At 43.8% G+C, this 11955-nt stretch overlaps 1 protein-coding gene across 1 annotated transcript in view; it reads right to left on the bottom strand.

Moving 5' to 3' along the window:
* SGK1 (serum/glucocorticoid regulated kinase 1) overlaps nt 1-5435 on the bottom strand; it is a 113286-nt gene extending 107851 nt beyond the window's left edge. The window contains exon 1 of the mRNA XM_043592436.1: nt 5105-5435. Coding sequence (XP_043448371.1) covers nt 5105-5173 — 69 coding nt within the window. The 5' untranslated portion in view covers nt 5174-5435. The remainder of the gene's footprint in view (nt 1-5104) is intronic.
* Between the last annotated feature and the right edge of the window lie 6520 nt (nt 5436-11955).

Here is an 11955-nt window from a genome sequence, read left to right on the forward strand (position 1 = left end):
AAAGGATATGGTGAACAAGGTAATGGGTTCTCTGTCCTTGAGGACCTTCCTGCTCTATGGGCGCTACAGGTGAGTAAACAGTCCTGATATTACAGGGCGGGGGGCGGGAAGCAGGACCATGTGCTCTGCTGTTGGAGCGCACACAAGAGGGACTCAAATAACTCAGATTTTAGCTACTTCTCAAGAAAGCACAGTAGAAGCCAGTAGAGTCTCCCCCGTGGTTCCAGGAAGTATGACCAAATATTATCTTGGAGACTTCAGATTTGTTGGAAATCATTCCTATTACCCTTGGGAGTCGCTTGGAAAATGTTAACTCTTCAAACCTATGGCCAAAAATTCCACACAAAATCCTGCCTGGATCATCCTCACGGTAGTTTCCACTGGGGAGAGCCAACCCTGACGCAGTGTTCCCATCATGGCAGCGCACTCCAGAGGTGCAAATGGAAGACTGGTGGGGCTAGAGCTGACCTCTTGAGTTTGCATTCTGCTGCCCCTCCTCATAGCCCTATGACCTTGGACCAGTTGCTTAACCTTCCTGAAGCTCAGTGTCCTTAGCTGTAAGATGGGCGTAATTGTGAGGATTACAGCAGCAAAGTGCTTTGAATAGTGCCCGACCCTTAGTAAAAGCCCAGTAAATGTTAGCCCTCTGGGGAGACATGAAATGGCTCACATACGAAGGGGACCTTTAGTATCATTCTAATTCAATGCTTTAAGCAGACATAATAGAACAGGAAAGGGAAATGCTCGGAAGGGAACGCTGTTCACGGAACCAGTTCAGAGGAGCTAAACTTCACCCCTCAGCTCTGCCAGAGTAGACATCATAACCAGGCTGAAAACCTCTGCTCCATTCCCTGATGTTTTTAGAGAAAGGAGGACCCCAGGGCAGGCATAGTCCTACCTTTTCACTTCTCCGACCACGCTGGGTTGGTTAACGCCAACAGGCAGCATGTACTAGTGGTTAAGGCTGTATGGACACTGGAGCCAGGCTCTTGGATCCAAACCCTGATTCTGCCACTAACTAGCAGGATGCACCATTTTCTCCACCTCCGTACCCCTCAGTTTCTTTATCTGTGAAATCGGAATAACAACAGCATCTACCTTAGGATTTTTGTGAGAATTTACGTACAGGTAGCATACTTAAAACCTCTTAGAACAGTGCCCAGCAATGCTAGTTTTGCATAAGCGATACCTATTACAACATTTGTTATTAGTAAAGAGCAACACAACATAAGGAATTGCTTAAATGAATACAATGTGAGGAATTGTTTACATGTACAAAATCGGGAGATACCGAGCCCAGAGAGAAGTATCTCGTCGAAGTTGGTGGTCACGAGGCGGTTAATTCTACGAAGACAAGAGCTGGATTTTGTTCCTACTCTATTTGTTTAAAAAACAAACGGACAAGGCATTGGACAAGGCACTGAACTAGTCAGAGGACACAATGAAGAGGAAAGCATGCTAGATCTGGAAGTGAAAACCCAATGTGTGAGGAATGTTTAGCGTCGTCCTAAACTGAGTACGTGTCTCACCTCCGTGATCCTCAGTTTCCTCATCATTGGAACAGGGAAGTCAGTGAGGTCATTCTAAGGTTCACTCCAAATCCAAAATATTATATGGCTAGCTAGCGTTTGAAATTTTACAGAGGACAATATAATTATGGCTATAGAAGTCTTTTTTTACATACCCGGTGTATTTCCAAAAAGGATTATCAAGTTGGAGACAATACCATTTGTCTGTGTTTTCTGACTCATAATGCAAGAATCTGAACTATGAACAGATCTTTAAATCCATGAAAATGGATTCTCTTTAGTGAGATTGATAACTTTTAAAGCTCTCGGATTGTGGGAGTAAAACTGATAAGGACATTTTCCCATTCATCTTAAGTGAATTTTTAGAGGCTCTGAGAATAAAACATAATCCATAGGCATTTAATGCTAACTTATCATTAACACGGAGAGAATTAAAGTAGGACTCGTATGGAGTTTAGCTTAGCAATTCTCAACTAAATGAAATTAAGCTGATTTGGTTGAGCTTTTAAGACATGAGAGTGGAAAGCATAAGTCCAAAGGATTTGGGAGAAGAGCACCAAGCCTGTCTTCCGACTGTGGGCTGGAAAGGAGCTTCGAGAGACTTGTCGCCTTTGTAGGTTTGATACATTAGGTAGAGACACAAAGATTTCACTTGGAAGAAAAAAGATTCTGTGGTGGAAAATAAAAAAAGGTGGGAGGACGATCTGAAATCAAAAGTCTGGATTAGGAATACAGACTTTGGGTTAAATAAGGTTTAAATTTTAGCTCTGCTACTTTTTATCTACGTCAGCTTGGGCTGGTTGTTTAATCTCCCTGAACCACACTTTGCACATTTAATAATATCTCTTCCTTCATAGGGTTTCTGTGAGGATTAAATGAGATAATACACGTAAAGTACTTGACCCTTAATGTCTAGAACATAGGAAGCACTCAATGAATGGTGGCTATACTTACTCTCGTAAATGAATGATGGGGCAGTTCATCAATATTCCTTTTCCTTGAGCTTCTTTATGCTCCCTTTGGAATGTCTCAGGGGCATCAGAAGCACTATTTAAGCCTTCTGCAATAACAATATGGATCCAGACCTCAGTCTTTCTCGTAAGTCCTAAAATACCTATGTTTTTTTTCCCTCCTAAGATCTATTCATGGTCTTATGTGGGCATTGGACAAAGGTTCACTTTGTAAGACTGTCCATCTAGGTTAAAAATAAATATGCAGAAATGTGTGGAACTTCAACAATAGAATATAGGAAAAATGGATTATTCTTAGCTGAAAACAAAGACATTCTAGTATATGAATGTGTATGTAAATGGATAGAAAAAGGCTGGAAACTATGAACATCCACACGGTAGCAACAGTTACTTCTGGGGAAGATTGGGGAAGAGGTGGGATTTACCTCGGCATAGTATTAATGTTTTACACATTTATTTACCTGCTGGCTGTATGATTAAAAACCAAACAAAAACAAAACAAAAAAGCAAAGCCCAAAGCAAAAGTCATGGTACAAAATGAAATGCACTTTTAGAACAGAGAACCTGTATACCAGTAGACAAGAATCAAGGAATTTATCTTTGGGGCTGTTCATGACTTCCAACAAAGTCACGTTCTGCTGAGTTTGCTGTCCTTGAGGGGTAAGGAGACCAGTAGGGTGGGGGCGGGGTTGGGATTTCTGATTCTATCTCCAGCGACTGATAAACCCAGGTTAGAAGGCAGATGAAGCTACCGGCCAGAAAATCTTGGTATAGACCTCTTTCTCTCTGCCAAGTACTCAGAAAAACACACCTGGCTGGTTCTTTGCAAAATTCAAGGTCAATAGAGGTGCCAACTGAAGACTATTGGTAAATGTTGCTTTTAAGCAAAAAGAAACCAGATGATCACTTATGTACCTATTCATACATTTTGGTAGCAAAGAAGATAAGTGACAGCTTAAAAAAGAAATTCTACTTGACAGCTACTTGGTGGATAAAAAATATCTAACTGAGGACTTCTAAAATATCACCCTGGTCCCCCTCCCCACCCAATACCACTAAGTTAATTAATTAATTAAAAGAGAGTGAAGAGTTTAAGCACTGAATTATGGGCTATGACTTCATTTCTTTTTTTCTTTTCTTTTCTTCTTCTTTTTTTTTTAATTAGCAAAACATTGTTGTTTTTTTTTTTTTTGGTGTTGGAAATTCATTTTCACAGAGGGCCCATTCCTTGGAAAGAAATATTTTGACTACAGGGAAAACCAAGGAACACCGCAGAGCCCTGCGAAGTTGTACCGACTTGTCAGGGTTCAGCCTGTAGTCTCCAGCGCTGAGGGATCTCCAGGAGCGATGGTAAGGACAGGGTGGGTTTGCTTTGGTTTTAATGCATACGTCTCGACCCATGGGACTTACGGGAAGGTTGGGTTTTACTGATGAGAATTCAGTCCAAGGGAGCCTGTGCTGGCCCTCTGGCCAGGCCTGACTTATTGCTCTCAGCACTGCCTTCCCAGATGGCCCATTTGGTGCAGGGAGGTGGTCTGGCCCGGTATGTGATTCACTGCATTCTGCTGGAGGTGTGTTAAGTGAAAGGCTGTGTGTCAGGCACAGGACAGAAAGGACCTGAATGAAGGGAGAGAAGAATGAATGGAGAGAGCCATTTTGATGGAATTGCCCTAGGGTATTAAGTAGGACTGGGCACCTGCGGGGCTGGAGGAAGGTTCTGTGGCTTAAGAAACTCTCCGTAAGAATCAGTCACCGGTCCCTTAACAATCATGCATTTCTTACCTCCCACTTGTGTATAAATCTGCCGGTTTACTCACACCAGCACAGTGACTATCACAATGAATTCGGCTTACTGTGAAACACACGGAAAAAGACCTCTCTCCCTTCTCTGCTTATTTATAAGCCAAGTAATGTTAACACTGTCAATGGAAGAACAAGGTATCTGAGGAATAAATGTATACGGCAGCATAACCCCATATTGTCCCTTGAATTCAGACTTCCCACTGTTCTCGCTGAAAGACAGGCGTTCATACCCAACAACATTGAGGCCACTTGAAAGAGAGGATTTAAAATGCTGGATTCCATCATTTCTGCAAAAGGTCATTCTAGTCCTTGGCTATTTTTACCATAGATAGAGACTCAGCAAGTTATTGGCTGAATGGATTTGGGAAGCCAGACTGCTTCTGACTAATGAAGATGGTAATGCAGCATTGGAGACCCAGTCCATGAAAGGTGTGGAAAAAGTTGAACCTTCAAAGATGGGAGAGAGGCGAGCCACTGAATTAGTAGTCCCCGACGAAATGGCTAGCCATAACTGTATCCCCTGGCCCATTCCCTTCGAAACTGCCTGGAATCCGGTGGCTCAAACCCTCTTTAAGGCATCCGGGCCACCCCGCCCCCTCCTCCCCAAACAACTGTTTCTAGGCGCCCCCACCCACAAATCTGCATCAAGGCAGGTGTATTTCCCAGCTGGACCACTGCTTCCAGAAGCTCGCCTTTCCTTCGGGGTTCCGCAACCAAACCTTAGGCTCACCCCGGGCAAGCAGTCAAAAGCATTTCAGAGAAGGGGAGAAAACAAAAGAAACACACAAACCCTGTCCTTACCCGCTTCTTAAAAAATTGGAAGGCTGAGCATTTCTTGACTGGGAATCCATTCATGTCTTTGTTTACCATTTTCCACCGTAGGGAGTTCACAGTTATAGATCCAGGGTGGCACCGCCTGGTTAGCGCATCTGGTGCCCGGCTGCCCTCCCGGAGACAGTTGATGAAGACGGAGCGGGATGGAGAACCTTAGCGGGGCTCAGGTCTTCACTCGCACATTCTGCGGCACGGCTACTGCAGCAACCTCTCCCCACTTTCAGCGGCCGCCGGCAGTGGCCTCGCTCTGCCCATCGTCGCTCCGAAACGCGGGCATCGGGGGCTGCCGGCCCCCCGGGGCTGCGGCGGATTCCGGGGAGATGCTCCGCGGCTGGCGAGCCGGGGAAGGGCGCCCCCCGGCCCCCTGCGCGCCCCCCCGGGTACCTGGCGGCTCTGCGGCGGGCGCGCCGGGGCCAGCCGCTGGGCTCCAGGTGATGCGCTTCTGGAGGCTGCTGGGGAGGAGAGCTGTTTTTGATCGTGCAAGTTCCAGTGGGAGCTGTAGTTAAGCAGCCGAGGGAAGGAGTAAGAAAGAGCAGAAGCCGGAGGGAGGGAGGGAGGGAGAGCCGCCCCGGAGAGGCAGAGGGAGAGAGAAAGAGCTGCTGGAGACGCAGAGATTCATGAATATCTGAGCGGCGGCGGATGGAGAGAAGGCACCAGCCCAGGACGCACTGCAAAGCAGTGACACCCCTCGGGAGGGCTACTTTAATCGCCCGTTTCTTTTCTTTCTCCGGTTAGGACCGTTGAGATCAGAGTTTCGTACGAAATGCAGCGCGTTTTTCTTTTATGCTCATGGGCATGCTTCTGATACGTATTCCTGAACGGAAGGCTCTCAGTGGGAATGTAATCAAATTCATTCGTGATCTGTCCAAATGTGGAGAAACATGCAATCAGGTGCAAACCTAGGTCTAACAATGGACGATCTCCCACCATAGGGAACCTCTTCTGGCGTCCTCTCCCTACACACTGTAGCGGGCCACAGTGGAAGTCATTGTGGCTTGTTCACTGAGGAAGGCTGTTGAAGAAGAACACAATGAACACGTACAAAGTGGTTTATGGTAAAAACACAAAAGAGCGTCACCAGAAAGTATTATTGAATCCATTTGATGGAAAGGAAGCACGGGTGAATGAGAGGAAAGCCTTTTCCTATCAAGTGAAAATCTACCCCCTCCCCCCCAAGTCCTTACTCCTGCCATTCTTTGTACATGAAATTCACTTAAAAAAAAAAAGGCCACTTATTTTGTGCGTGCCCTATTTTCCCGTCTCTACCCTTGAAGGTTGGTTGATATTTCATGGAGACTTTTCAAAATGAGAGTTGATGGGTAAATGGAGACAGCAGAGAAAATCAACTTGGCATCTGATCTGGCCCGGCCAGCACATCAGCATGTGGCTCTCTGCCAGTCACCTGACCTCACGGTGCCTCTCAGACGGCGCCGTCCATGAGAGGGAGGCCACTGCTCATTCCTTCCTTCCTTCATTTACTCATTCATGAATCTGTCATTCACTTGTCTGCTGTGTCATTCCACTTATCCATCCACTCAGTTCCAAATGTACCAAGTGTCCCCAGGATGCAGAAGCTTTTCACAGTCACCACCAGGGAGTATAATCTATAAATGAGGGAAAGGCCCATGCCTACTTGATCGAGCTAATGGCCAGCTCATTAAATGCAATATTCCCAGAAGAGAAACAGACGGGTCAGTTGGGAAGAGATGTGTTGATTTCATTGAATTGAAGTCCAAATCTCTGTAGTCGGACCAGGTTTCTTTGGGGAATGACAGTACAGTCTTGTTGGCTCAAGGCTTTGAGATTTCCAAAAGGAAAACGCAACACAACCAAATGATGGCATTGTGACTGAGGGAAAGTAAACCATTCATTCTGGAGAGGGGCGTTAAGTTGTCCAAGATGCAAGCACACGTGATTCAACCTACAGCATCGATTGGTTCTGCGGTTCTTCTAGAATTCATGTAAAACTCTGGTTGTCCAAAGAGACTTTTTGAGGATTGCCAAACGTCCTCTACCATGATTATGATGGTGCTTTTATGACTATGCGTTTGTCAAAGGCCAACAAACTTTTATACGAAAGAGAAGGAACACTTTGCCGTATGTAAATTACAGTTCAGAACAAACCTGATTTTTCAAAATCATGGCCGTTCGAATCATTTCCTGTTCTTCCTCTTTCCTCTCTCCCGAAAGCATTTGAGCCGATATTTATTGAGCTTGAGGGATACGTAGGAGGAACGCTCTAAGCATCCTGCGGGAAAGGGATACTAGAAGCCTTGCCTCGATTCCACACTGGCCTAGCATGCATACTGGTTGCAAGTACGCTGTGTGTTTATTTGGGGTGAGGAGGGGATGGCTAATAGAGACTATGGAGGAAGAGGTGGAAAGCTAAAAGCTTTTCCTCCTCCCCACCATATGCCACCCCTTGGAGACGGTGTCGCTATCTCTGAGTCCATGCTAATCCTGTGGGCGGATCTGTGAATACAAGTATCGGTAGTTTCTGTCTCTAAGGAAGCTACAGCCAGTAGAGAAATACATGCTGTGGTAAGAACGATACCGTGTCTATATCTGCCTTATCCCCACCTTGGTCTGGAGGGATGGCAAGGTGCCTTGGGGTGGGTAGGGGGAGGCCCAGGAAGTTTCTTTCAAAGGGACAATGTTAGTGCAAAGTGTTAAAGAATAAGTAGAAGTTGGCCAGATGACGGAGGAGAAGCCTTGGGCAGGGGTTCTGACTAGATCAGGTAGTCTCTTGTTTTGGACCATAGTTTGATCAACTGCCATAGTAAGGAAATGTGTTAAGTCTGTTCAGCCAACACTGTGTTGGCTACTCGGGGAAAACAAGGCATTGCTCATCTCTTACCGCTACCTTTATAAAATCGCCTGCAGGTGGGCCCAGAGCGACTACCATTTACGAACAGGCTCCTTTGCCAGGCTTATTAGTATTTACAAAGGAGCATTGACTACTGCGCGTGGCATAAAGGAAAATAACCCCTGGAATCCTAAAACATCCTGTTTACGCACTAAAATGGTTTGGTTGGGGCGCCTGGGTGGCTCAGTCGGTTGAGCGACCGACTTCAGCTCAGGTCATGATCTCACGGTTTGTGAGTTCGAGCCCCGCGTCGGTCTCTGTGCTGACAGCTCAGAGCCTGGAGCCTGCTTCTGATTCTGTGTCTCCCTCTTTCTCTGTGCCTCTCCTGCTCATGCTCTGTCTCTGCCTCAGAAATAAATAAATATAAAAAAATAAATTAAAAAAAATTGTTTTGTTAAGGGGCGACTGGGTGGCCTCAGTCCAACTTCAGCTCAGGTCGTGATCACATGGTTCATGAGTTTGAGTCCCGTGTCAGGCTCTGTGCTGACAGCTCAGAGCGTCGAGCTGCTTTGGATTCGGTGTCTCCCTCTCTCTCTGCCCCCCACCCCCTACTGGTGCTCTGTCTCTGTCTCTCACTCTCTCAACAATAAATAAACATTTAAAAAACTTCATAAAAGGGGCACATGGGTAACTCAATTGGTTAAGCATCTGACTTTGGCTCAGGTCATGATCTCCCGGTTTGTAGGTTCGTGGGTTCGAGCCCTGCATAGGGCTCTGTGCTGATAGCTTGGAGCCTGGAGCCTGCTTTGGATTCTGTGTCTCCCTCCCTTTCTCTGCCTCTCTCTGCTCTCTCTCTCTCTCAAAAATAAATAAAAAAATCTTTACTCTCAAAAAGAACCATCAAAAAAAATTTAAAAATTCATAAAAACATAATGTAACCTTCTTTAATTAATTAATTAATTAATTAATTCATTTACCTGCTTTTCTCATTAAACATGCTTATTCACATTTGTAACCCCACACACTGTGGAGTGCCTAGGCCAAGCGTGGCATTCAATGAACGGTTTTCAAATAAATCAAACAAAAAACTATGAAGAGCTAACATCAGTGACCCTGGCAACGGCCATTTGTGGGAATTGTTAAATACCCGTGAGATTCTGAAACAATTAAGTAAATTCCCATCATAGCCAATGTACTGAGCTCTAGTAAGAGCAAATGGCCCTCAGTCGTCACCATTTCTTCTTTAAGTCTCAATGACATCATGGCCCTGGGATGGCATCTTTTTACGGGAAACTCTAACGTTGAAAAGAATCCTTTGAAACTCTATTTGCTTTTGTGTAGAACACTCACTTCTTTCTCCCAACAATATTGTTTAAACCATAACACAAAAGATGGTTGGGTAGAACTGATGACCAATGCAAACAGGAGGTGGAGTGAATACTTAATGGATATGGAAGGTATGGAAACTAACCTCCCTTCTCTGTGTCACTTTGAACAAGTCTCCTCAGTTCAGTGAGCCTCATCTGTAAAATACTACCAATAAAATGTGTTCCGTTTACCTCAGAAAGCAATTATCAGTACCAGATTATATGTGAAAGGGTCTTGCAAAACAATAACCCTATGTTTTCTATCTTACTAACGAGAGACATATACTGCTGTAACACTTTTTTAATAGAAAGGTTGTCTTTCCATAGATTAAAGTGTTTTTGTGTGACACGTTTTGTTGTTGAAGGGAATGTGATTTTTTTTTTCTATAGCAACCTGGAAAACACAAAAGATAATAAACAATAAAATAAATATCTGTCTAGTGACAAATGTCCCTAAGGAGAAAGGGACACAAACAGACCATATCATGAGAAATGTTTTACATTCCTCTTTGGCCTGGATGACTCAATCCTATGCTTAAAACCCCAGCCTAGATGGTAGTGATGTATGTAATTAGGAATTAGGAAAGCCCACTGAGGATTCTGGTATTGCTTTTGTATATATGAAAAACTTAATTTTTTTTTTTTTACCATCCTTTGGTTTAACCACATCCTTTGGTTTATATCATTTAATTCATGCTTTACATCAAAGGACAAGTTACAAAGGAAAAACCAAACCTAAAATATCAGTTTGTTGCATTTTTTCCTTTGAGAGAATTAAGTACCAACAAAAAGAATCAACAACACAGTGGATTCATGGCATTTTGTAGAGAAGATGAAAGTAACAAGGGCTTGTCCTTCCTTTTATGGATAAGAGACTGAGTAAGGATAAAGAGCGACATACGTGCAATTTGTTTCCATTCTCACTGTGCTGAAAAACAGGCAACTTCTAAATATGCGGCTTCCATATAGAGTCAGTACTTACCAACTATCTTCTAATTGACAAAAAGGTCAAAAGGTATGTAGCGTTAACTGGCTTAATACGATTTATCAAATGTCAAGTATGTGCTAGTTATTACACTTATAAGAAAGACACCCATAAAAAGGATCTGCATTTGTCTTGGCAAATCACATCTCATAATAGTATTTAATTCATATTTAAGGCATTTGATGCTTTTTCAGGGGTATATGGTTTTCGCCAGATCACCAAGCAAGCCGGACTTTTATTTTTCTCTACTGCCTGAAATATTTTTAGGTAGAATGGTACAATTTAGTTTCTTAATTCATGAGAAGCAGCTGATTAAAAATTCATGCTGCCTCTCCCTTTCTCCCTCTCTCTCTATTACTCGCTTTTTACCTGGGCCTGCCCTCCCACGCAGGCAGCCACCCACACCCGTCTCTCTTTGTTTTTTCTTTCACTGGTGCTGTATCATAAAACGGTACCAACCATATGTACGACATAGCCTTTACTGATACCAAGGCACAAAAAAATCCTTTCTTGTGGTCCTGTGACAACACGCAGCCCAAGGGCACAAATCAATTTGTTAGTAATTGCTCATTTGAATATTAGCGATCATTCATTCAATATAAACAGTGAATTTTACAGCTCTACCCAGTTTTCGCATTTATGCATTTATTTCCATGCGTTTGTTTAAGTCATACAAAGGATTGGGACCCTGCAAAGATACTCTAAAGAAAATATATTCCTTGGAGCTCCCTTTTAAGGGCCTGATCACTCTTATTGTAGTGATCTCCTGTCTCCTCCCTCCGTCAGGGTATTTTCAGTGGCGTAGCAAGACTTTGTCATTGTCAAGAGATACACACAGCTCACCGATAGAGACCTGGCAAACGTTCAGACGCACCCTTCAGCGCGCAAACGCGCACACGTACGCGGTCAGTGGGAATGAACAGAGCAGGTTCAGCAGAGCATTCTGCAAAGGTTATTAGCATCTATGAATTGGATTGCTTGCTGAATGCGAATGAAGTGGACACCCTATATAGTAATGGGTTTTATGGCCTTTAATAAGATGTAATTGTGTGTGTGTGTGTGTGTGTGTGTTTCAGTGATGATTCTTTTTCTTTCAACATTCAACCTTTGAGTTTACGTTCAATATGACTCCTTAACTGAGGCCAGAAAATTGTACTTTCAACTTGAGTTGTCCAGAAATTGTTCATTAGCGACTTCTCTACGTACAGCACAAATGAGCCGTAGCAACAGAGGGGTTTCTCCTGTTAACCTTTCACTAAGCCATGTAGGTGATGAAATGGGCTGTCGTGATGAGTATTGATTGAGAAGATGCCAGAGGAAAATTAGTAGCCCATACCAGAGTCCTGTTTTCTCCACTCTATAAGCATGATCTGCGGCTTTATCTCGATGTGTACCATGAACTGAAAAGCCGAGTCAATTTCTCAGATAATTCAAATCAGCCGAAGTTTATGGGAAGGGAGAATGAATGGAGCAGATATGTCTAGCTGTGGAAGCAGACCCAACAAAACAAAACAAAACAAAACAAAACAAAACAAAACAAAACAAAACCACTCAAGAATGCCTCCTCTTAGAATTCTAGAAAATGCTGTGGCTTAGGGTGAGTTGATTCCTGAACATGATTGGTTTCGAGTTGAAACTCTGTGAAACTTTACCAGGGGTG

This window comes from Prionailurus bengalensis, chromosome B2 (genome assembly GCF_016509475.1).
Source record: "Prionailurus bengalensis isolate Pbe53 chromosome B2, Fcat_Pben_1.1_paternal_pri, whole genome shotgun sequence".
In the NCBI taxonomy this organism is placed as follows: domain Eukaryota; kingdom Metazoa; phylum Chordata; class Mammalia; order Carnivora; family Felidae; genus Prionailurus; species Prionailurus bengalensis.